At 47.7% G+C, this 27141-nt stretch overlaps 1 protein-coding gene across 2 annotated transcripts in view; it reads right to left on the reverse strand.

The window, feature by feature from the left end:
- Window positions 1-27141, reverse strand: part of USP34 (ubiquitin specific peptidase 34) — a 2709276-nt gene that overhangs the window by 1915102 nt on the left and 767033 nt on the right. For both annotated transcript variants that reach the window (XM_086927486.1, XM_086927485.1), the window contains exons 28-29: window positions 22368-22577; window positions 8352-8477 (exon numbers count right to left, since the gene is read on the reverse strand). In XM_086927486.1, coding sequence (XP_086783612.1) covers window positions 8352-8477; window positions 22368-22577 — 336 coding nt within the window. The remainder of the gene's footprint in view (window positions 1-8351; window positions 8478-22367; window positions 22578-27141) is intronic.

Here is a 27141-nt window from a genome sequence, read left to right on the forward strand (position 1 = left end):
AACGCAGCACCATCCATACACCACCAGCAGCACACGGGCGGCCTGATGCAGGGTGCAAATCGGGAATCTCAGTCGCACAAAGAGGCTGCAGGCTCGGACCAGGAGACTGGACCAAGGTGACCAACAGCTGGGCAGGTAAGTAGAGGTGTCAGTGGACGCCTGGTCTCCGTCGGCTTGGCTCCCCAAAGTCAGGGGGCTGAGGGTGCAGGGGTGCCTTTGGAAATCGGAATTTCTTTACCAGAGCAGGTCGCGGTCAGAGGGACACATCGTGATGAGATTGCAGGCTCTTCGTGGAGCCCAGGAGAGGTCAGCCACCAATGGTTTCGAGTTAAGGATCGCTGGGCAGACTTCACTGGAGGGTGCAGAGTGGGCAAGCATTGCCGCCCAAGCTGGATCCGGATCCTTAAAATGGATTTCTTGTGGACAGGGTCGCTGTACTCAGGAGACCTGATCTTTGTTGATGAGCAGGCAGTTCTCCTTGGATTTCTGGAGGTCGCTGGCTGCAGGACAGGCGTTGTCTTCTTGCAGTCTTTCAAGCTAGAGACGGGCCGGTAGGGCTGGGTCCAAATCAGCAGTTTTCTTCAGGCTCGGCTATAGGGCATCTTCTTCATCCTGCTTAGGTAACAGGAATTTGAGGATCAAGGCTCAGGGGTGGCCCTCAATACTAAATTTAGGGGTGTTACAGGTACAGTCAGGTAGCAGCCAATAGGCTACTTACTTTTTGGGTAACTACACTCTTTGTATGCTCCCTCCCTTTGAGGAGGGCACAACCCCAAACTGTTTAGCTAACATACCTCCATCCAACATGGAGGATTTTCTAAGGAGGGGATCAGTTCAGCTCAGGGCACCTTAGTGGTGGACCTGGTTGAGAGAGGACACAGCTTTCCTGACTACTAATTTTCCTACCAACCTTGCAGCCAAAAGTGTGGCATGGTCAGGAGGGCGGGTGGGCATCTTCACTAGCTGGAGAGGACCTTTTCTAGCATAACAAAGGGCAGGAACCTTTGAGGCTCACGGCCCTGAATACTCTTTCTGTTTGGGGGTAGGTGAAAAACACCTCCACCCCAAGTAGGCATTGTTCCTGACCCACGAGAGCACAAGGACTACCAGTTCAGGATGTCATTAACATGTGTGATAGGCTGTTACAGACCAGTCAGCGTTACACTAGGGAGTTGGTCGTTTTTATGGGGTTTATTATGCTGAGAGGTTTGATACCAAACTTCTTAGCATTCAGTAAAGCCATCATGGAGCTGTGGAGTTCATAATGACAAACCCACAGGCCGAGTACTCAGTATGGCTTCACTGCACTTACAATGTCTAAGAATGTGCTTAGACACTGTATGGGAATATTGCTCATGCAGCTATGCCCTTTCATGTGGTATAGTGCATCCTGCCTTAGGGCTATGAGGCCTGATAGAAGGGTAACTTAACTATGCCACAGGCAGTGGTTGGTGGGCATGGCACAAAGGGATGTGTGCAAGTTGACTGTTTAGTTTTAGCTGCAGCAAAACACACAGTCTGCAATGCTGTATGTATGTGTTTGGTGATGGTCTCTGGGGGTGGCACAATAGATGCTGAAGCCCTTAGACACCCTCTTTGGTCTCAAGGCACTTGGTACCACTGGTTCCTTTAACAATGAACTTATATGTGGGCCAGAGGTGTGCCAATTTTGAAAACAAAGGTACAGTTTTAGGAAAGAATACAGGCAATGGGAAGCTGATTAGCAGGTACCCCCTGCAGATGGAGAGTAACCATGCAAAAAGGGGCACTTTCCTACACCAGGATGTAAGGGAAACCTTATATCCAAAGTGAAAGGTGCAAGCATCATTTCACACAGACTGCAAGGGAAACTCTGCAGACATAGTTTGCATGGGTTCCAATGGGTGGAATATTATGTTTTCCAGCCCATAGCAGACCCCTCCTTGTACCAATGCCCAGGGTACCTCAATACCATATACTAGGGACCTAAAATGGTACCCCAGTATGCCAATTGTGGGGTGTACTAAGTACTTGCCAGAGACTTTAGAGGAAGGAGCACTGTCACTGGGGTCCTGGTTAGCAGGATCCCAGTGAACTACAGTTGAAACACACTGAAAGGCAAAAGGTATAGCAGAAAGATCCTAATTTCCTACAGGGGGTTTAGACCCACTCTAAAAGATTGCGGAAACCTCCAATATATGCAAGTAACGAATCAGCAACTGGCGGGATAGGAGACTGTAGCATTAGGGCAACATACTTGTACCATTCATCCAGAGGATCGGGATATGCATGCAGCGCACTCTCCTCCATTTCCTGATCATCACTATCTTGCATATTGTCTGGAAATTAAATAGCCAGTGGTATTAGTCTCTCTTTAAGGCATTTTGGAGTACCCAGAGGAGCAGGGCTAGTGATAGGAACCTCTTGTGGAGGTGGAAGCTGCTGAGCAGAGTTGGCACCCGGAAACAGCTTATAATACTCATTGATCATGAAACGCAAGTCCTTGACTAGGGATATAGTGACAATAACAGATGGTTCCGGTAGTCGAGGGTGTTATCCCTCCTGCTCCTTTTAAGGATAATGCTCCTGGAAGTAGTCCACGTGGTGAAAGGAGGAAGGATCTCTAGCAGTGAAGAAGCAGTCCCTCCTGTAAGTAAACAGATGGATTATTGTCTCATCATCCTCCTCCTCAGATTCTTGACATTTGACTTTCAATTGGGAAGGACTGAATGCAGGTCCAAATAAGCCTTATTCCTCTGATTCATGAAAATCCAGAAGGAAAGGTGATATTTTTTAAAGAACCTGAATCGCTAGTTTTGATGGCGACATGTTCCTTCTGTCGACAGGGTAGACAGTAATGTCGATGGTGAGACATAAGGAGCCTTCGTAACAGGGCTGCCGTAGACACAGTCACCGACGGTGAAGTGGTTGACGAGCTAATCTTTGTCATCGGGGATGGTATCGTCGCGGTCGATAACGGAGTCAGGGTAAGGTCCTTGGTTGAAGATGCTGTCGCCGTCAATGTTTCAGCATAGTCTGGAAGTGAGACAACTGCCTATGGTGAGCCTGCCTTCAACAACAAATTGTTGAGGCAGGGAAAGACTGGAACGTCTGACATACGCAGGTGAGCTACGACCACCACCATTGCCTTTCTTGACACCTGAGGGGCATTGGTAATAACGGAAGGGAGCAAGGCGAATCGGCAGTGCTCTTGGCCCACAATGAACCGTTGGTAACGTCTGAGGGCAGGCAAGACGAGAATGTAGAAATATGAGTCCTGTAGGTCTAAAACTAACCATTCAACCTCCTTGACAGAGGACAGACAAGAGTGGCACGAACATCTTCAATTTCTCCTTTATGAGGAAGAGGTTTAGAAGGAGCAGGTCTAGAATAGGAAGATCTTGGTCCTTCTAGGGAACTAGAAAGTAGCAGGAATAGCAACCATGGGCTACTTCTGATGCTGGAGCCCGCTCTATAGTTCCCTTGACCAAGAGAGTCAACACTTCCTGACTGAGTGAGGAGAGGTGGTCCTCTGTCCTCCATCAAACTATCCTGGCTGATGAGAGGTGTTACCCCAAAACCTTTCCCAGGATGATTGTTTCCGGTTCAGGGAAGACCTGGCTTGGCAGTTCGGGCTGGACTGTTACCATGAGGCACAGGGTGAAGACTAATTTGCATATGGCCAGGTCTAAACTGGGGTGGCATGGTGAGCAAAATAATGATGGATTTAACCCAATCGAATGGGGTTGAATGTTTTGTTTTGTTCTGCATTATATCCATCAACTAAGTGCCTTTTGCTTTCTCGCCCTAAGTGCGCTAAGTATGCCCAGACGTGGGTTCTGGCTCACTGTGCCACTGGATTCAAGCTATCCTGGAGATGAGGGGTGAAACCCCAAAACCGGTCCTAGGATTTTTGTTTCTGGTCCAGGGAGGATCTGGCTTGGCAGTTTGGGCTGGAATGTTCCCATGAGGCATAGGGTAAAGACTGATTTGCATATGGCCAGGTGTGAGAAAGTGCCATCTTTCTTGCATGGTATGCCCCCACTTTTTGCTGAATTGCTGATGTGCTTTGACTGAGTGTGCCCAGGCTCCTGCCAATCAGGTGACCGGGGCCGATGTTCCTTCCCTAAAAACTGTATTGAAACCAAACCCAATTGGCATCTCTGGCGACATGTCAGTCCCTGGTAAATGGTACCCTAGGTACCCAGGGCATTGTGACCAGAGAAGACCCCTAAGGGCTGCAGTCCTTATTGTGCAACCCTTCGGGCCCTCCACCCTGACACACACACACTGCCTTTGCAGGCTGAGTATCCTGGTGCAGAACTAATCATAGAGTCGACATGGCACACATCCCGGTGTGCCATACCCACAAACACAATGCCCTGACATACATCAGTCGCCCCTCTAGCTGGGTGCACTATGCCAGTGGTGTGGGCACAGGTACTTGAGCCCTTTGCCCCTACAGTACCGAGGGCCATTCCTGGGCACTGTAAGTGCAGTAATGCCATTAAGAATATATGGTGCTGGGACGTTGTCATTACGAACTCCACAGCACCATGATGGCTACACTGAAGACTGAGTAGTTTGATATCAAACTTCTCAGCAAATTAAACCCACACTGATGCCAGTGTGGGATTTAATGCCAAATACACTACAGAGGGCATCTTAGAGATGCCCCCTGAAACCTAACCAACTCCCAGTGTCCTGACTGTGTGGCTACCGAGGCTGTCACCACCAGACATGTTTCTGGACCTCTGGGTAGAGAACTTGCCGCTCTCAGGGGCCTGAAACAATGCACATCCTGGGACGAGGTGCCAAGCCTCCTCCCCCAGGATGGGCAGGGGAAGCTTCAAAGGCATGCCGCCTTTTGTGAGCTTCTCCAGGCCAATTGCTGTACTCAGCAACTATCCCCCACCGATTCTGACCCCCGCTCTGGCGGGAAAACAGGCGGGAAACCCTAGGTGAGGAAAGGGGGTGTGCCAAACCACCCCTCAGGTGGGAGAGGCGAGGTGAAGCACTCTTGATGGGGAGCCCTGCCAAATCAGAGCTAGGCCCCTGCCCCCTCCCAAAGGAGAGGAGTAGGATAGGGGGTGTATTCACCCCAGGACAGGGGCCCATTGGTCTCTGCCCTTGCCCTACCTGTAACGCCCCTAAATGTAGCATTTAGGGGCACCCTGAACCTTCCTTCCTCAGATCCCGATTTGAAATAAGAAGACGATCAAGCAACAAGAAAACCTGCTGTGAAGCTGCTAACAAGAGGACAACACCAACTGACTTGGCCCCAGAACCCTAAAGGCCTGTTGATCCTTGAACCTGCTCCTGCTAAACACCGGTGTCTCCTGCGGACAGCAACTTCGAAAACCCCGGAGGACTTGCCCGCCTTGCTCATCTAAAAGACTGGGTCTGCCATGAGCAGTGGTCCTGCTCAAACAGGCCCAGATCTCTGTACTGGGGTGAATGTATGACATTGTTCTGCATTCTGTCCATCAACTGTGGTTTTTGCACCTGCTCAAACAGCAACACCCCGGGTGCCAGCCAGGGACTGCGAATCCAGCACACTCTGCACCCGCTGACCCGGCCTGTGCCTGAGTGGACAAAGACCACGAGGACGTCCCCCCGGCGACTGTGACCCGGAATCCAGTGCCCAAGACCCTCCTTGACGATCCTGACGATGCCTGCAGCCTCACAAGTGACCCCTCAAACCGCAACCAGCTCAGGGAAAGATTTCCCGACATCCAAAGGCAACCCTGCACCGGCACCCCACGGCCCCCTGTGCCCAACTCCTGGGTGTCTACCTATCCTCCAAGATCCCAACTTACCTCTCGAAGTAGTGGTCGCACCTGAGGCATCTCCGTCCCAGAGCCTGCAGCCTTTGTTCGATTTCCAAATCTCCCATTAAATAACCTTGAGCGCCCGACGGATCAAAAGCACCCTGCACCCAGCCGCCCGAGTGCCCCTGGGAGTGCAACCTCTGTCCTAATCTACTTCCCCATTTGCCCTGAGCAAGTGACCAGGATCCCAGCTCCCACAGCCGCGTGGCCTGCCTGCTAGCAGCCACCAACTGAAGGCCCCCTATCCTCCATAGGATAACATTGGGCCAACTCTCTCTGCACCCGGCTGCCCCTGTGCCGCTGAGGGTGTAACAACGGTACCTACCTGACCCTGGGAGACCCCTGAGTCTATGCCCAGAACCTTAACTCTGCCAGTTGAGTACTTACTCAAAAGCAGATAGCTCACTTTTCTTCCGTGGGGTAACATTGACTGGTTTCACGTGAAGTTTTAAAACTTTAAAATCTTCATCTAAAATCAGCCGAACATTGAATTCCGATTTACTCACTTGTTATCAGGAGAGATCCCAGTGCTGTATCTGTCAGCCCAGTGCTGTATCGGTCAGCCGAGCACTGAACCTGAAAAGTAACTATAAACGTGATTTACTGTTAACCCAATTGTCCTCCATAGGAAACCATTGTCTCGTTTTCACCAGAAAAACTTCTGTGTCCAATTTCTAAAACTACAAATATTCCTAAAAACTTGCCTTTATGACTTAAACGCATTCTTTCAATTGTTTACAGGAGATACACCAGTGCTGGATCTAGGATCCAACAAGGAGTAAGAAAAAGTAACTATAACATTACTTACCTGCTAAGTGAATTTCCTCCCATAGGATAACATTGGTGATTCTACATGAAAAAGTTTCTAAGTGTCAACTTTTAAAATACAATAATATTCCTTTAAAATAACAACTGTAACTAAAATGATGCACTTTACAGAGTTATGAGACAGTAGTATATAGTCCAGTTGTGAGGATACAGGGAATGTGGGTTAGCGGGAGGAGGGTGAATGGGAGACGGGGTATGGTAGATGGTTATATGTGACATGCCTGTTATGTTTATGCACTTTACAAAAGCAAATAAAAATATATATTTTTTTAAACTGTAACCAAATGCTTTTACTCAATTGTTTACAGAAGATGTCCCAGGACTGAATCTAGGATCCAGTCCTGTTGTTAGAAAAGAAATCCATAAAGTAACTAATTGCATTTAACTAGAAATTCCCGTTGAGCTCAATGTTATATTGTCTTTGAAATGGTGTTGCCAATTGCAACAACTGTAGCTATTGTATTATTGTATTGTATTGCCTATTTGAAAAGTATTTAACTAAAGTATCTCATTCTGAGAAAGCATATTTTGATACCTATTGTTGGTTCTAAAATAAAACGATATATTTTTATACAAACAATTGACCTAGAGTTCAGTTCTTCAGTGTGAGAGACCATTTCATGACTGAGTGTGTACAACAAATGCTTTACACTGTCCTCTGATACTGTCTTACTGCTCGACCAAGCTACCACTTTAGAGAGTAAGGTTATATCTAACTTTAGCCTCTGCCAAACCTCTGGGGACTGTGGACTCTGTGCACACTGTACGTTACTTTGGTCCAGTATATACAGACCTACTTTCTAACACCAGGCCTAACTGGGGTGGCATGGAAAGCAAAAGAATGATGGATTAAACCAGATCTCTTGACTGGGGGTGAATATTTTGATTTGTTCTGCATCCGTGTGCAGTTTGCTTTCTCGTCACTATAGATATACCACAGAGACTCTGACCCAGCATCTAAAGTCATTCACCGTCTTCAAGTCCAAAGAATTTGGAGGTGAGCAAGCCATAAAAAAAATTGGACAAGTTTTGTTAAAAAGAGACTAGCAAACTCAGCAGCCGTGTCTGGTGGTAACCAAAAACTGACACCAAGAGGCTGTGCAGTGCCAGATGAATGTCTACTACTTCATTGCCTCTGGGGTCATGGACCAAAGAAGGTGTATAGCAACACCTGTCACTGGAGAGAGACAATTTCTAACAAAATGTCCCACAGAAAAGAGAATCCATTATGAAAATGTGTTTCTACTCTTAAATGCATGATTCTGTCATGCAAAACCTTGATAATGAGCGCATAGCATATAAGCAGTATTAAGTAGGCTGCTTACTTAAAGGACTACCTAGGAAGAATACTGGTTAAAAGCAAGAACATGCGCCCTATTAGAATCTCATTTTAGATTTCTAGAAAAGAATAGATATTTGAAAGGTGCAATATATCGAAAAAGAACTGCATAATCATCATGCTTTAATATTGTTCTCATGTATTGGAAGAGGTGTGGCGCAGTGGCCAGGGCAACTGACGCCGGACGCTGGGGATCACGGTTCGATCCCAGCCACCAGCGGCAGGGGTCTGCCCAGCACCTTGTGACTCTGGGCAATAGCTTGCTTAATCTTCCCGACGGCTCCCAGCGCCGGGAAACCTACTACAGGTAGCTGTGCACTTTACAAATACGGGATTATTATTATTATTAAAGTACTTTAAAGACACTGGCTCACCTGTTCTTCTGAAATATTTTGGAATGCATGTAACATGTTGGGGCATGTGGGGAGGAGCATTAGCAGCTCCCAGACACGTCTGGATAGGTTTTCTGCATGAAGATGGAGTTCTTCACATCTTGCAAGCTGTAAAATAAAAAGGAATATCGTAAGATTCCTATAAATCTTAATCAACTGTTTTATGTTTTAACATTACATACTTGCACCAGATGAGACACAAATTAACATAATGAAAAAAACATTTCTTAATTTCGATAATGCTCTTTTTGGTGGATTCTCTACCACAGATTCCTCACCTCTAGAATAGTTCCACAGGCACCAGACTGGATCCGGCAACTTTTCCTAGCAATTCTGGCGTGTGCCACTAGGTTGCCTCATACGACTGTATGTTGGCCTCGTTCTGCCCCAGAAGTGACAAAGCCAATCCGCATTTTATTTTTTTTACTTTGTTTTATTGATTTTAACAAAGGAATACAACAAAACAAGCAGTGTATGGTCGAAAACATATATATACAAGAATATTACTGTCACGTATTAAGGCACTTCAGTAGGACATATCATACATGGCATAACAGTAATAGTCGAGAAATGGCCAAGAGGGGGACAGTATTGCAACAGTTGCAAGACATCAAGCCAGGTATATATATTACATGATCCATCAATATCTTACTTGGCTGTCTTATCAGAAATACATATGCATTGCGTGTCCAAACTTCACACTTTATACTCTGAGGTAGATTCATCCTAGTCTTGGAAATTATTAAGGAGGAGCCCACACATCATGATCGCATCCATGCACCCTTGTCTGTAAGGGCAAGGTGCATCTTATCCGCAACACCAGATTCTAGCACATCCTGCAACCACAAAGAATTCAGTGGCATCATTGTCGCCAACCAACTAATGGCTATCCGCCTTTAAGCCAATAATAGTGCAAGGCCGATCAGCATATTAGTATCACACTTGAGAAGCAATATCAGTTTCATGCTGAACTCTTTGTGCACCCTTGGATGGAGGCCATACAACAATTGGAGATACCAGTATGCAAATGTCTAATTAGGGACCTTTTTATATGGTAAAAAAGAGAAGACGCCAAAGGAAGGTGGAGGGGGGAGATCTTAGGGCAGTGAGGAATCTGAAGTTAGATTATCCATCAGAAAGATCATTACAAAAGTAGGTTGTTCTTCTGATGGATAGTTCTATACAGATTACTCATCTTCAGAACAGATACCAAAGCATTAACTCCAAAAGGTGGAAAGTCTGTGGAGTGGGTGAAAACCAAAAAGTCCTGCAGGCCCATATGGATGAAATGCCACTTCCGTAGGACCTGGCTGCCAAGATTCTAGTGCTGTGCAAACGTGCACAACTTTGAAGCCTGGAAGACTTCAAGGACAGGCACTTCCCACGTGCCAACTCAGTGGTGGCAGCCTTGGCCAAGGTGGAATGGGCTCTCAGTTCTTCCTCAATATCCCCCACTGCAGCCACATAACCAGCCATCTGAGAGACCTCCACTGGCTTCCAGTCAATGAAAGAATCCCCTACAAGTTCCACACACAAGCCCACAAAGAGCTACATGATGCGGCACCTGCATACCTCAACCACGCCTCCCATTGCATGCACCCACCAGAGACCTCTGCTGCGCCCAACTGGCCCAGGCTACCATTTCACATATCTGCAAGACCAAAGCCAGAGGAAGATCCTTCTCCAACCTCGCAGCAAAAACCTGGAACACACTACCTCTCAACGTCAGACAATCACCGTCACTCCCTCATTTCAGGAAGGACCTCAAGACCTAGCTGTGAGAAGTTGGCCTGACATATGATGTCCACTATTCTAGTAGGCACCTTGCACCAGTCCAATTGGCCTTTATTGATGGTAGGTTTAAAGTCAACCTTACAGAAAGCTATCCTAGTGGTAGCTGTGGAGAGCAGCCTTCAGGCTAAGTCTTCAAAGGAATGTAAAGCAGCTTGTTTTACCAGTCTATACTCTCTTGAATGATCAAATGAAAGTACACCACACAAGGTATATCTCAAATATATATGTATTTATTCTAAACACAACCCCTCTGGCCTCTTTATGAGGCTAGAGGTAAAAGGACAATACAAGGAACTTAATTAGCATACAATAAGTTGCAGAGTATGCATTTTGCCCTAGGTGCCTCACAAACCGTATACTAAAATAGTGGTATAAGAACCATGTGTGGGATAGAAGTCAAACCCAGGGTAGAACAGCTGGGGCAACCAGGAACCACCCAAGGTAGGGATGCAGGAGACCCACGGAGGACATGTGCAGTCTAAACACAGCTGTGAATCACCATTGACTTTCTATGGAGAACGAACAAGTTACAATTTTAAAGATTAAGGACACTTAGAGGTGAACTACGATGGAACCCTTTTAGACTTAAGACACTTCGAGAGTCAAGACCCACTAGAGCACCGGAGTACTCGTGTTACTTCACCAAGGGAAACCGGGTGCATTAGGTGTCTTTTGGTGTCAGGTTTCGTCGTTGATTCCAATGGAGAGCTGCGAGGAAGTGCTGCAGGCGACTAGAGGAAAAGCCAGTGACCAGGATGGCGACAAGAAGATGCCAGCCGATGTCAGGTGCTTTCAAGTGAAGTAGGTGAAGCTTGACTCTTCAGCCAACGCAAGATGACAAGATTGGCTTTGGTGCAGACCAGCAAGGTCTGAGGGACCCACTCTTTGGAGAGGAGTCAGAGCACGTCTGGAGCAACCAGGAAAGCTCAAGAAACAAAGGATTGTCCTTCGTGGTTACCCACTAGCCAACGGACTAGAGATCGCAAAGGAGCCTCGAGCGGAAATGCAAAGAGCGGGCCGACGCAACACTCGTGGAGGGTAGGCCTCTGAGCTTCGGTGCAAAAGGTGCTCAGGAGTAGGTGCAGTTGCAAAATTGCAGGATGTCCAGGAGTTACGGTCCCACGTCTCTCGTGTCAGTTACAGGTCTCAGCTATGTTGGGGTCTCGTGTCAGCCTCGAAGATGTCTGGAAGTCCGTGTCCTGTGTCGCAGATTCTTCGGGATACGGCGGGAGCCTCAAAAATGCAGACCGGCAAGATGCTTCTTTGGTGGCTGTTTTAACAGGGAGGTCACTCCTTGACCTCAAGGGAGATTTCTTCCATCTTCCAGTCAATATGGAATGTCTAAGGTCCAAGAAATATGTTGCAGAGTTTTGTCCAGGGTAATCTAAAGTCCTAGGGACTGGGTTCCTATACTTATACTACGTTTAGGGGTTGGATTAACTCTAGGGTCCCACCTATGAGAGGACCTGGGGAGGGAGTAGTTACACCCCTTCCCCTTTGTCCAGTTTCACGCCAGAGCTGGGGCTGAGTGCCCCAGCAACCGGTTTGAACTGGGAGATGCATGGAGCACCTTGTGTGCCCCAGGCAGTGTCTGAAAAGCATTCACTGAATGCAACCCACCCAGCCCCAATAAACTAAAGCATGTCTGGGGAGGTGCTAGCACCTTCCTGGACAGGAAACCTATTGTCCAGGCCTCCCCTGCCGGAGTTTCGTCTAGCAGCAGGAGGTCAGGCTCGTGTCCGTGGCAGCAGCATCCATTTTGTGATGCTAAGGCTCTGTTTAACTTCAACCGGGTATACCAGTGTGTACATGTCTTCTCCCTCTAAAAGGGTGGAATGCCACCCCGCCACCAGAACTGGTAGGAGGAGGCGGGGGGATTATTCCAAAACGTTTGACACCAAACACGACATGTTTAGATTAAGCCAAACCAGAGTTAGCATTAACAACGAGGATTATAATGCACTTAGGAGTATATGATATGGCTGTATCATAGAACAGCTATAAGGAGATATTTCCGAAAGCTGCACAGGGGCTCAGCTCATGCTAAGGCACCCTCTCACACAAAACCAAGCACTCTGCATTCAGGATTGCCATAGGAGTGACTTATAGGTTACTATGTGTCTATAAATATATATATAGGTAGATATAGGTATACTATATCTCAGTAAGGGGTGCTTACTCCACCTTACCCAGTCGGCAATGGCTGACCTGTGGTGCCATTTTGGAAGGCTTCCCAGGGGTGGGATAATACATGCTTCAGCCCCTGGTAGGCCTCTGGGGTACCTATGCCCTGGGTACCTAAGGTACCATATACAGGGACTCACAATGGTAGCCCAGTAACCAAGCTGGTATGTACCTAAAGTACATGGTATCAATTTAGAGAGAGAACAGCTAGGATGTGATCCTGATTAGCAGGGCCACAGCCAGACTAAAGTTGAAAAACCAGTGAAACACAGCAAAAAGGACTATAGGAAGCAGATCCTACTCGCATACATACCCCCCCCCCCCCGACTCCCCAAACGCAGGAACATTAAACTAACCTTGACCAGTTGAGTCTTCATGTTCTAAGTGGAAATATCTGGAGAGTCCATCTGCATTGGCATGGTTACTCCAAGGTCTATGTTCCACTGTATAGTCCATCCCCTGTTGGGAAATGGACCACTTGAGTAGTTTGGGATTTCCACCCTTCATCTGTTTTAGCCATACGAGGGGCTTATGGTCTGTCTGAATTGTGAAGTGAGTACCAAACAAGTATGGCCTCAGCTTCTTCAGAGCCCAAACCACAGCAAAGACCTCCCTCTCAATAGCTGACCAACGTTTCTCTCTAGGGGTCAGCCTTTTGCTAATAAAAGCTACTGGCTGGTCCTGACCTTCATCATTCAATTGTGATAGCACAGCCCCTACCCCCAACTCAGATGCATCTGTCTGGACAATGAATTCTTTGGAGTAGTTAGGACTTGGCAGAATTGGTACAGTGCACATGGCCTGCTTCAGGTCATCCAATGCCTTTTGACTGATGACTGTCCACTACACTTTCATAGGCATTCTTTTACAAGTTAAGTCATTCAGGGGGTTACAATGGAATTATACCCCTTGACAAATCTCCTATAGTACCCGTCAGGCCCAAGGAAGCTCTGACCTGAGTCTGGGTGGTTGGAGCAACCCAGTCCATTATAGTCTGGATTTTGCTCTGCAATGGTTAAACCTGGCCTCCACCTACAAGGTGGCCCAGGTACACAACCGGCTCTGCCCTATCTGGCACTTAGTAGCCTTGATAGTTAGGCCTGCCTTTTGCAGGGCCTCCAAAACATTTTTTCAGGTGGATCAGGTGATCTTCCCAGGTGGAGCTAAAGACATCAATATCATCTAGATATGCTGCACTATAGGCTTCCTAGCCTGTTAAGACTGTATTCACCAACCTTTAAAATGTGGCAGGTGCATTTTTCAGACCAAAGGGCATTACCACGAATTGATAATGTCCACTAGGGGTTGAAAATGCTGTCTTTGGCTTGGCGTCCTCAACTAGCCTGATGTGCCAGTAGCCAGCTGTCAGATCAAATGTGCTCAGATATTTGGCAGAGACCAACATATCTATGAGCTCATCTGCTCTTGATATTGGATGGGCATCAGTCCTGGTGACTGCATTGAGACCTCTGTAGTCTACACAAAACCTCATCTCTCTCTTACCACCCTGGGTGTGAGGTTTGGGTACTAGGACTACAGGACTAGCCCAAGGGCTATCTGAAGATTCAATTACTCCCAGATCCAACATTTTCTGGACTTCAGTCCCTATACAGTCCCTGTCATGATCAGGTTGCCTGTAAATCTTATATTTTACAGGCAGACTGTTCCCAGTGTCCACTTCATGAGTGCACCAGGCAGTCTGACTTGGAGTCAGTGAAAACACATGTCTGTACTGTTGTAGAACAGTTTGCTGCTAATCAGGGAGGCTGCCTGCCAAGGCTACACTATCAACTGATCCATCATCAGGGTTCTGTGAGAGAAGGTCTGGGAGAGGGTCACTCTCTTCCTCCTGTCCATCAGTAGCCATGAGCAAACCATGTCTGCCCTGTCAACATATGGTTTCAGTCTGTTGACATGAAGCACCCTATGGGGGCTCCTGGGAGTTCCCAGATCTACCAAATACGTAACCTCTCCCTTATGTTCAACAATAGTGTGAGGTCCACTCCACTTGTCTTGGAGAGCTGTTGGGGCCACAGGCTCCAACACCCAAACTGTCTGTCCTGGCTGGTAAACAGTCAGTACAGCCTGTTGGTCATGCCAGGCTTTCTGTAATTCCTTGCTAGCCTGAAGGTTTTTAGTTGCCTTTTTTATGTACTCATCCATCCTGGAGCAGAGACCAAGTACAGTCCACAATCTCATGTTTAGGGTGTTTGAGAGGTAACTCCCATCCCTCCTTCATCAGACAAAGTGGGCCTCTAACAGGGTGCCCAAAAACAAGTTCAAATGGGTTGTAGCCATCCCCCTTCTGAGGAACCTCCCTGTATGCAAATAAAAGGCAGGGTAGCGGGATATCCCATCTCCGCTTGAGCTTTTCTGGGAGACCCTTAATCATACCCTTTAAGGACTTGTTAAATCTTTCAACTAGACCATTGCACTGTGGATGATAGGGTGTGGTGAACTTGTAGTTCACTCCACACTCCTTACACATTGCAGTCAAGTAGCTTGACAAAGTTTGCACTACCTCCTTAGGGATACCAACTCTTGAGAAAACTCCCAAGAGGGCTCTTGCCATAACAGGTGCTGTAGTGGACCTAAGGGGAATAGCCTCTGGGTACATGGTGGCATGATCCACTACAACAAGGATAAACATGTACCCAGATGCTGTTTGGGGATCCATTGGTCCAACAATGTCAATCCCTACTCTTTCAAAGGGAACCCCCACCACAGGTAGTGGTATAAGGGGGGCCTTGGTTGTGCCACCTGCTTTACCACTGGCTTGGCAGGTTACACAGGAGCGACAAAACTCCTTGGTGTCTTCAGACATGTGGGGCCAGTGAAAGTGAGGGACAATTCTGTCCCAAGTCTTGTTCTGACAAAGATGTCCTGCTAGGGGAATATCATGGGCTAGTGTCAATAGGAAGCCCCTGAATGCCAAAGGTATGACCAACCTCCTGGAAACACCAGGCTTGGGGTCTCTACTCTCTGAATACAGGAGTCCATCATCCCAATAGATTTTATGGGTGCCACTAGCATTCCCAGCAGCCTCAACAGCAGCTTGCTGTCCGAGTGGTTCAAGAGAAGGGCCGCTCAACTGCGTCTGACTCAGATCTGCCCTGGAAGGGCCCCCTGTCCCCAGAAACTCAACCTGATCAAGCTCAAGCTCTTCTGGGACAGTGTCTTCTTCAGGCTCACAATCAGCTTCCTTAGAAGGCTGATCCTCACTCTGACTCAAGGGGGAAGGCACAGCCTTTTAGTGCTCCTTTTCTTGGTAGGCAACTGGTCCATTATTCCAGAATCCAGTGCCTGTCCAGTGTTAGACTTTTTGATCTGTGACCTAATCACTGCAAGGACATGTGCTGAGATTCCTAACATTTCTGCATGTGTCCTAAACTCCACTTCAGACCAGGATGAAGTCTCCAGGTCATTGCCAAGTAAGCATTCAACAGGGAGGTCTGCACTGATCACAATCTTCTTAAGACCAGTTACCTCTCCCCAGGAGAAATTAACAACTGCCATACTATGGGTAGTACTGACATTGCTAGCATTGGTCACTTGGTAAGTCTGACCAAGTATGACTTGTACAGGGTCCATAAAGTTGGGTATCACCATTGAGAGACTTGCCCCTGTAGGCCGGAGCCTTTTTCTCATTAATTAAAGGAGTTTGTCTGTACTTGCCCAGGTGTGGCTCCAAGAAGGAGGATTTTATTCATTTTCCTTCCTCTGGTGCATTCTGGGAGAAAGTACCTGCTAGAGTATTGCAAGCGGAGGTGTGCCACGAGCTGGGAGCTGCGAGCCGGAGGAGCTGAGGAGCAGCAGCCTTGAGCGGAGGACCGATTCAGAAAAGGGGGTGGTGATGAACAGAGTGTCTGAATTAAGCAGACCACTCTTACCCAGTCCAAAGATCAGGGCTTGATCCATCACCGTTATTTATCTCACTGCACCATCCCAGCTCAGAACCTGGCTATATGCAAATCAGTCTGTCCCTGGCCCAGTGCATCATGGGAACAGGGCAGACTAAACTACCAAACCAATTCTTCACCAGAAAGGAGGCAAGCTACCGGGGACCGGTTTCTGGCATTTCAGCCGTCTTCGGCCCGGCTTGCTTGAATCCTGATGGTGCAGTGAGAAAGGGACTCATGTCTGAGTATACCCTGCCACACCTATAGTGGCCAAAAACGATTCAGAAAAGGGGGTGGTGATGAACAGAGTGTCTGAATTAAGCAGGAGCGGAGGACCAGCAGCGGCGAAGGGGCCGCGGGGGAAAAAAAAGAAGCAAGAGCGGTCTGCCCGGGAGACATGCGCCCCCCCCCCCCCCGCTGGCCGTCACCGCATGCGGTTCGCCGGCCCTGGAGGGCAGCAAGAGGAGGAGGAGGTGAGCGAGCCCAGAAGGCTCTGAGAGACAGCGAACGAGCAGGAGAGCCAGCAGCAGGGGCAAGCGGAAGTAGCGTAGTGGATTGGACCGGAGCTGAGGTGAGCTAGCCGCGAGTGAGACACTACGGTCCTGCGGCCCGCGGCCCTCTCCAGTCCCCCCTCCCGCGGACCCCCCCTGCAGTGGTACCAGGAGTGGCATTGGTACCAACCCCCTCCCGCGGCGTGATCAACGCCTGTGACTGCCCCGGTGTGATTTCACCTCACCTACCCTCGCATCCTCGCTGCCTCGCATCAGCTGCCCAGAAGCTGCAAAGCTGCCCCTGTATCCAGCTGGCTGGCTGTTCGGCATCTCGGGGGTCGGCGCAGAGTGCATTGCGGCGGACCAGCTGAGTGCAGAGAGGTGACCTTCGGAGCAGGGGCTGGTAGGAGATAATAAGGAAAATAAGGAAAAGACAAGGCAAAGGGCAGTGAGCAGCGGACCGCGAAGCAGAGGATGTAACGCCCGCTCACCTATGAAAACCCATAATTATCCAAGTTGTCGTCACTCCAGTTCTTCAGCAGTGACCTGATCCCCTAGTGGTCGCTAGAGTGCCAGAGAGTGACCGCGTCACCAGAGAGCCAGAGAGCTGAACGCGCCGAGGCGAGTGGAGATCCTGGAGCATCGGAGTAGCCGGGCTGCATCTCCGAGCCGAACCGCACTGCACCGTTGAAAAGTAATCCTAAGATTCGGCCACCATAAATCTAAGTCTAAGTTCAACCTAAAGCCGCCCCGCTTTCCACGCGGGTGGGACGCTGCCAAACCTAGTGGAATCCGTCCGGAACCGGGAGGCAGGGCCGTACCTCGGTGCTGAGCTGAGCTGTCCCAGAGCTGTGCCTGAGCTGTGCCTGTGCCAGCACCGACGTTAGAAGCTAGAGCCAGTGCAAGGGTCAAGAGCTGGGAGCCGGGGGCTGAAACTGATTTCTCTGCCCCCCTCCCGGTCCCCCAGTGGTTGCAGCAGTAACGATGGTGCAGCAGCAGCAGCCTTGGATATGCCCCCTGGCTGCCGGTAGCTGCCGGTGTCTGGTGACTGGTGGCGGAGAGGCGAGCGGTGGTCGGTGGCTAGAGCGAACTGTGGACAAGGCGAGACCAGGCAGCGGTGAAAGGGCAAAAAGGTAAGAGGGAGCCAGGACCCTCCTCACCTAGCCCCACCCACCTAGTGTTGTCCGGTACTTCTTAGTACCTAGCACTGCCCAACACTGCCTAACATTTCCTAACACTGCCTAACACTGCCTCATACCGACTACCTGTATCATCACCGCATTGCACTGCGCCTTACCGTAAACAAGATAGCCGGAGGATTGAACCCAATCCCCGTTTGCAGGCCAACCCCTGGCCAGTACCCAAGATCTGAGTGGATGTAAGGCGAGTGAGTGGAGAATCAGCCGGATAGATGTACCAACCACAGGTGATGGACAGAATGCAGAACAATGTCATACATTCACCCCAGTACAGAGATCTGGGCCCAAATCCATCTTTTTTTGCACTCCACACCACCCCAGTTCAGACATGGCCATATGCAAATCAGTCTGACCCTGTGCCTCATGGGAACAGTCCAGCCCGAACTGCCAAGCCATGCCTTCCCTGGACCGGAAACAAGCTTCAGAGGACCGGTTTCTGGCATTTGTCACCCCAAGTGGAATGGGTATGCTCAGACGTGAGTCCCATTCTCTCACATGCTCTCCACACCACTGTATTCAAGCAAGCCGGGCTGAAGATGGCTGGAATGCCAGAAACCGGTCCTCGGAAGCTTGTTTCCGGTCCAGGAAGGGCATGGCTTGGCAGTTCGGAGGTCGAAGGTCCAAGATATATGTTGCAGAGTTTCGCCCAGGGTAATCTAAAGTCCTAGGGACTGGGTTCCTATACTTATACTAAGTTTAGGGGTTGGACTAACTCTAGGGTCCCACCTATGGGAGGACCTGGGGAGGGGGTTGTTACACCCCTACCCCTTCCCCTTTGTCCAGTTTCGTGCCAGAGCTGGGGCTGAGTGCCCCAGCAACCGGTTTGAACTTGGAAATGAATGGAGCACCTTGTGTGCCCAAGGCAGTGTCTGAAAAGCATTCACTGAATGCAACCCACCCTGCCCCAATACACTAAAGCCTGTCTGGGGAGGTGCTAGCACCTCCCTGGAGAGGAAGCCTATTGTCCAGGCCACCCCTGCCGGAGTTTCGTCCAGCAGCAGGAGGTCAGACTCGTGTCTGTGGCAGCTGCATCCATTTCGTGATGCTGAGGCTCTGTTTAACTTTAATCGGGTATACCAGTGTGTACATGTCTTCCCCCTCTAGAAGGGTAGATTGCTACCCCTGCCGCCAGCCATAGGAGTGGGAGTGTGTGTGTGTGTGTGTGTAGGTGTAGGTGTAGGTGTAGGTGTAGATATAGATATAGATATAAATTTAAAAGAAGTGGCAGTTAGTTTGATATTTACCATATAAGAAAATTCCATGTGCGATGTCTATGGGTCTTTGTAATGGCAGACAAGACTTACAAGTTTCTTAACTTCAGTAACACTGTGGCCTTCAGGGGCCCTGCCAGGTGGTTCATAATTGGGAAAATGCTCTGGCGCTCCAACCAACCTCTGAGGAGCAGAAGATCTTGGATCGTGACTGAACACCCTATTCCACTCTGCTTTTTGCAAAAACACATGGTACTGCTGTTATCCTTGGAAACCGGCGCCAGTCTCCCCTTCATGGTTGAAAGGAAGGCCTTCAGAGCCTGACAAAAGGCCCGCAACTCCAGCATACTGCTAGGGAGCTGGTTCTGCCTGAGACCATAGTCCTCTGATCTCCACCTCCCCCAGATGACCTCCGCAGACCAACAGGAGGTATCTGTCACCACTACGTGAGGAAAGGAGACGGACCTTCTGCTGGACCAATTGGGTTCAAGCAGCTACCACTGCAGATCATGAGCGGTCTCCTTTGATATCTGGATGACTTCTGCCAGATTTCCTTGATGCTGGGACAAATTAATTGCAGAGCTTGCATGTGCCAAATGGTAAAGCTGACCAGGAGGATGCAGAAGACTAAGAGACCATTAACAGATCAAGACGTTTGAGAGTTGATCTCACCCAGGCCCAGGATCGAGACTAAAACATCGGAATCATAGCCCGAATGTCCTGAAGTCGCTGTGCCCATGATATCTCCAATGAATGGAAGCCTCAGGGAAGAACTCAGGTGCAGATATGACCCCAATGTAGTCAGGAGGGTTGCTATTATCTGGAGGTGGTCTACGACTGACAGTGGCAAGCCTGTATTTAACACCTTGGCTGCTAGGGGTTTCCCCCCCAGTGCTGGAATTACAGAGTTGCCTTTATTCATGACGAGCTCAGCTCGTCATAAGCACAGCTCAACCGTGCCTCATGACGAGATGAGCTCGTCATGAGCAGCGAAGGGGTTAACAGCCAGCCATTGAGGTAGGGGAATACTGGAATCCCCACCTCCAATGGGTAGCAGTGACTACCAACATCACTTTAGTGAATACCTGAGGGGCACTAGTGAGGCCGAAGCGAAGCATGGCAAACTTAACATGATCCTGGTCTACACCTTGATCAGCAGATAATGTCTTGTTGACTGAATGACAGGAAAATGAAGAAACACATACAGCATGTCCAAAAACACTATCCAGTCGCCCGGGTCAAGAGCAAACAGGATCTGGGGTAGCATAAGATTTCTGAATCTGCCCATCCATAGGAAAGAATTTAAGGGCCAGAGGTCAAAAATTGGCCTGAGAATCCAGTCATCTTTGGCACAAGAAAACAGAGATTAGCAACCCTCTCCTCCTTCTGAGTCCAGTATCTCCTCCAAGGGACCCTTTCGCACTTCCTTCAGCAGAAAGGTGCTCTTCTGAAAGTCACTGATGTAGGGGACAAAATTTGGCAGGCAAAAAAAAGCCAGAGCATAGCCATGTGTGTGGATGTTGCAGCAAGGAAAAAAATATGGGAGGGCTGTTGCCCTGCTGGCAAGCACTCTGCCTGCCATACGCATGTCCAGGCCCTCGAAAGGACTGGGTAACTACTGCAAGGGTTTAGAAGGCTGGCTTTGCCTACATGCCTGTCAGCTGTAACAGCCTCTGAAGTTTTGAATAGGTGTGGAAACTGCCTGGCAGGGGTCAACAGACTAAAGGAGTGAGCTGTGGCTCTACTTTCTTTACAGGGCTCCATCAGAGAGTCTGCACATTGCTGAAAAATCTAATGGAGCGCCTGCATGTGTGTCTACAAAGTACAACATTGGTGCCAACTGTTCTCACCAGGCAATCAGTAGTATCTAGACCAGCATAAATAACATATTTGGTTGAAACTTGTCCATCATGAACAGTTTGAGCCAAAGAGACCTTAAGGTCTTCTGGAACCACCGGCAAGATCTTGCTGGCCATATTCCACATGGCAGGTATTGGCCCAGCAAACAAGCAGCATTAACCAAACGCAATGGCAGACTAGTGGAACATACACTTGTCAAAGGGCTCAGCTCTCTCAGACTCCCGATCTGGAGGAATTGTGGGAAATGATTTGGGATGAACTTTATTTTCCTGAGGCTTGAACCACTGGGCTCTTGGGAGTTGGATGCACAGCAAGAAAATAAGAATCAATGGGAGCCGGCCTGTGTCTCTTGGCCACCTGCCAATCTACCGCTGCAAAGGAAATGGGAATTGACCAAATGACCATCAAGGTGTCAGTGAGGACCTCATTAAAAGTGAGCAAAGAATCAAAGGTAACTGGTCCAGGCTGAAAAAGTTCTATTGGAATGTTTGTTGTTGTCTCGACTGAGGGCAGCTGCAAATCCAGACTGCATCTTCCCTTTGGACCAAACAAGGCACTTTCTTCCATAGGTGGAAAAGTGGCAAATCAAGCCCTGCTTCAGAAGCGGTGTCAAGGCTACTGGCCTCTTTCAAATCCATGTAAAAGGCATCTACTGCGTGGTGGGGGGGTGGAGGGGGAGGGGTGCGGTAAGCCATCCCCATCATCTGTAGTCCTGGGATGTCCCTTAATCTGAATTGAAGCCATGAAGATAATAAAGCTTCTGCTGATATGAACACCCTGGTAGAGGTACAGGTCAGAAACTGGGATTAGGTAGGCCAGTTGAGCGTTTGTAATCAGATGGTGCAGCATCGGTCGAGACAGAGCAGTAGCCGGTTCAGTGTCCAATATCAATATCAGTACTATATAGGGTATGTGGCAATGACACCAGCGATGATGTGGAAGAGACCAGAGCAAATCCTGCAGCCTGAGTGGAAGTCTGTGTCTATGTCAATAGAAGGCCGGAAGTGGGTCCCAAGGAGGTCAGATGGAGCAGATAACCAGATGACAGTTTACCTGGTGGTAATCAGAGTAGGACCCCTGTGGTTCTTTGAGGCACATAAACACCTCAAAGGGACCAAGGAGCACACCAGAAAATCAGCAGCATTGTCTCCATGAAGGATTCAATATGCAGCAGTGTAGCTGGAGGCCCAGGAAACTCAGGGCGCTTCTGGCTTATGTCCTGAATAAGCAACTGAATGAAAAACACATACATAATGAATTAAGAAAGCAATCTGGAACTACATGCAAAACATTTTCAATTAGTTTACGTAAAAAAGTTATGATGTATGCATAAAATAAAGATTTTATCAGTATTGCTCACCTCACTATCCTCCATGACTGCTAATGCGGAAGGAGGTTTAAATGATGCAAGCATCTCTAACAGTTCGAACAGTGTGGTGAGATGAGGCTCCTGAAGAAGTAAAAGCATTGGAATGTTGTCTTTCTGAGGCGGCGGTAGGCAGGAAGCAGGGAGCTGTACACCTTCACCTTTACGCTCCCTTCTGGGTGCACCCAACGAAACAAAAACCATCTAGATTTAAGCAAGACAATGAATCAGATTTTTATTTAAACATATTCACTGTTAACTTCGAGAAAGCCATATTACACAAGGAAAACATAAATGGAGTATTAATTTACCCAATAAAAACATTCTCGTTTCGGTTTTGGAGTCCATCTTAAATGTAACATAGTTATTAAACAAGGAATTATCTAGACTGCATTTGCTACAGCTACTAAGACAATAACTCATTTTTCAGTTCAACTGAAGTTGGAAATCTGTGCATTCTTTTTGTGGCATGGAAAGGGACAATTAACCAGGTAATTATCCCTAAAGCATTAAATAAGCTCCCTGATAAGTAGCTGTGGATAATACACACAACATTAACCTCAGTGGCACCATTAACTCTAAATTCATTCAATCCTAGAGACGTCACTGTCCATATACTAAAAACTGACCGTGCTTCACTAGCAACTAGTGGCACTGTTCAACTGGCAAATGCTTACTATGCAGCCCTTCACCAAAATCTGAGCTGCAAGTCGAGATCTATCTCAGTGCTCCTTCCCTGCTGGTAGTATACAATGTCAGTGTTCCTACTCTACTAGTAAACTGCTTGAGGGTGTGACTCATAAAAATGCTTCACCTCTGGGCTTTGCCAATGGTGCAACGCACCTCCTGTTTATATATCCTACAGAAGAAAGACTTTCTCAAAGCAAACAAATTTCTATACCACCACAATGGTCTTTCAGTTCTGTACAACTCCTGCAACTAGTAACCAGTAAACAAACGTTTGTCTGGCAGGCTATACAACTGAGACGTCGCACTGTCCTGGGGCAGTGACTGTTTCTTCAAGGAAGAAGTGAATTTCTCCTTCGGATGAATATTTTGTGGGAAGGTCTTTTTCAGAACATACCCTATCACAATACTTACCTGAAAGCAAATGGTAATGCTTCAGTAGGTGTAGGGCTCTGGCCAAAAATAGCTTGGCCTCTGCCCCATTATGGCTTTCAGGTTTATCAAAGAACAGAAGTCGTAGGCTACAACATTCTGTACTAATACCAAACATCACATGAAGATTTCGTCCTCTCCCAGCATCCTGTTGTAATTTGGCAGCGATCGGGGTTAGCATTTAGCTGAAGCCATCTTGTTTTCGGCAGCCATCTTGTCTGCCATGTGCTCACCATGTGCTCTGTCATTCCTTGCTGTCTTTTACTCTTGTACTCTGCTTACGGACAGACTATATTTAGATACAGCTACTCTGGACTTGCGCAGAAGACACTGCAACTGTTCACATATGTCTTCGTCTGTAACTGCCAGGGTATTTTTACCGCAATTAGCTAACTGCTAAGCTCCGCCCTACTGTTGACTGTGCATTTCTGTATGATCTTTTATGTATGTAAACCTTCTCTTCTGTACATGTACTGCCTTCTTCTGAGCCCCTGTGTGGATATAAAAGGACCATGTTCCTTCTGTTCAGTGTGCTACTGAATACACTACCGAAGGTTCAATTAATACTTTGTTTTATATTCCATTTTCTGTGCCAACTTCTATTCTATTGGTCTTAGGATTTGTGCAGAGAAGAGTGAACCCCTAGCACTGGTAGGCCTAGCTGAGGCTCACCAGGACAAATTGGCGCCCAACCAGTCGGGCTCATCGGCGACTCAGATGCCCGAAGGAGTGACCGAAACGAAGGATTGGAATCTCGCTGCGGATAATTGCTGCCCGAGGAGACCCGCTTCTTGGCAACCACAGCGTTTTTCCTCTCTTTCTGATCTGACCCTTCAGGTGGTGCTGGTCCTCGACTGAGATTTCTTCTGTTGATTCGCCTTGCAGTGGTTGATTCAAGAACTTGGCAGTTGGAAACTGGACATTTGGGATTGGTAAGGTCGTTTGATGCGACATTTGCTGTTTGGTTTGGTATTTGTATTGGCCAAATTTGGGATTTTGAGATTTGGGTATATATAAAATGCAAAATGTATATATGCAGGTAATGAGGAGAATTTGCTCTACTTTGTATAAGATTTGAACGGCACAATGTGATCTAAGTGCTACTTTGTGTATAATACTGCATTTTTTGCACTATTTTGGCATGCCTGTTTCTTAGCACACTTCATAGAATGTGTTGCTTTTGTGGTGGTACCAGTATGAGACTCGATGATACAACCCCCTGAGTTGCGTTGGCCTATGCATGGGTCATTTGATTTACAAAAGATTCAGTATGTGGAACAATGTATGTTTAAGCGAAAGACTAGGCAAGATATGTTTGACTATGTACGAATGTGGGAGACAGAAGTGCGTGAAAGAATGAAGCGAGAGCAAGCCTTGACTGGAAAAAAACAACGAAAAAGTATTCATGCGAAAGCATTAGAAATGAAAAATAAAGAAATTAAAGAAATAAAAGAGAGAAGATAGGGAGCGTCATTTGCAGGTAACTGGCCAATACGCTGTTCGGCGACCCCTTTATCCTATCCTTAATAAACCACAAGATGATTACCTTTTGCTAGACCGTTCTCCGCCTCCGTATACTTTCCCTTCTGCTCCTCATGTGTCAGATGAGGACTCTGCTACAGAGCAAGAGAAATTACGGGAAACTCTCTCTATGTTGACCGCTGAACGTGCAGCTGACCTTAGATCCTCTGCTCGCAAAGCCGTTCGTGGTACTGCTCCTGCTTCTGAACTTCTAGATAACATGAAAAGCTGGCAGGAAAGGGAGCAAATATATTTTACCGAGGTATTTGCCACAGAGCTTATTGAGCGGTTTAGGAAACATTCTGGAAACCTGGAACCTGATTATATAGCAGATGATTGTAAGCAAATGCGTGATGGTCTTTTTGTCTTCTCTCAGGTGGCTGACTCAATCAGATGTTTGGTTAAATTGTGTGCTGAGGCAGTCCGGTACGAGGCGAGAAAAAGGCACCTGATGCAGCTGCACAAACACCCCAGACCAGCAGGACGCAGGCTTCTACCTATGAAACAGATAAGAATGTAGTAATTCACGTGAGAGGTATGTGGGAAGCCGCACCTTTGTATGTTCCTCCTAGAGGTACGGGAACAGATGATAAGAATTCCACTGATGCAAAGGGTTATTTTATTTATAATTTGGTTTACACTCCTTGGAATAGAGCGGATGTGATGGCTCTTAAAACTGCATTGCCCGATCCGCAGAAAAATCCAGCAGCTTTTTATGAGGAAGTTGAAGGTGCCATTAGCTTTTGTACCATGACTCTGTCTGATATTGATATGTTTTTCGGATTGATATTACCCCCTGATATGCGGAGAACTGTTAGTAAAGTTGATGATCGTGCCTCTTTTGGGGCGAGATGGAAAGATTTAGAACAATTGGACGTAGAAAGGGAACTCGCACAGAAACCATTTCAGCTAATTTTAGATCTTCCAGCAGCTATATTAGTGAAGTTAAAGACGATTATTCCCCCTAAAAAGATAGACTGGACTGTATTAGCATCTTGTAAGCAAAAGACAGATGAATCTGTTTCTGACTTCTTTACATGTTTTGAGGAGGCATTCCAAGATTTTAGGGGCCAGTCATTGACAGACGAAATGGGCAGGCATCTGTTTGTTGATAAACATGTCGCCAACCTGTTGCCAAGAATAGCTAGTCAACTAAAGGCCAGTGAGAGTTCATGGAATACCTCTTCTCCGGTTTCTCTTTTGACTATGGCTCAGTATTTTGAACGGCAGGAATTAGAAGCAAAGGCTAGTGAGGATAAGAAGACTAAAGAGTTAAAAACGAAGGTTATGTTAGCTCAGGCTTATGGTCCGCTTTCTAGAGGTGGCGACAGGGGTGGACGTGTGTCTTCTGGTCCGTCTTTTCCTCCTTATGATCGTATGACTTTGTCTTCTGACCAGTGTGCGTATTGTAAGAAATTTGGACACTGGGCTGCCGATTGTCCGGTATTGCGTGCTCAGCAGTATCCACGTGGACGGGGACAAATGAGAAATCGTTCAGGATATTCAGGGCCTAGAGGGAGCACGGACGATTGTGCTAGATTTGATACGAATATGCGTGGTTAGAATGGCTTTAACACTTTCAATAGACGGAACCAATATCAAATGTCTGACTATTTGCCGTCTGATTTGAATGATTCTGCTTATGCATAGGACTGCCTAGGATAGGGTAAGGAATCTGTTGAAGTTCCAGTAGATCAGAAGGGTCCCTATGTTACAGCACATGTTTTGGGTTCTACTGATCAGTTTCTGGTTGATACAGGAGCTACTCGTAGCGCCTTATCTAAAGAATTTGTTCCAAGGGCTCCCCTCTCTGGCTTAACCATTACATCGACAGGTTTTGATGGAATACCCCCCCTTAGCCCACTGTCACAACCACTTGCATTTCATGTTGACAAATTTACTGCGCCATGTCCATTTTTGCTTTCTCCGAACACACCGGATAATATTGTGGGTCTTGATATGCTCAAGTATTTCAGGGCTACGATACGATGTTCTCCAAAAGGTGTACCTGTTATTTTGAATGACAACTACCCCGTGATTGAGAGATCTTGTCTTGTTAAAGAGGACATTGTATTAGCTTCACTCGCTAGTACTTTGTGGGCTACTTCAGACACCAACTCGTGGTAAC

This window comes from Lissotriton vulgaris, chromosome 6 (genome assembly GCF_964263255.1).
Source record: "Lissotriton vulgaris chromosome 6, aLisVul1.2, whole genome shotgun sequence".
Lineage (NCBI taxonomy): Eukaryota > Metazoa > Chordata > Amphibia > Caudata > Salamandridae > Lissotriton > Lissotriton vulgaris.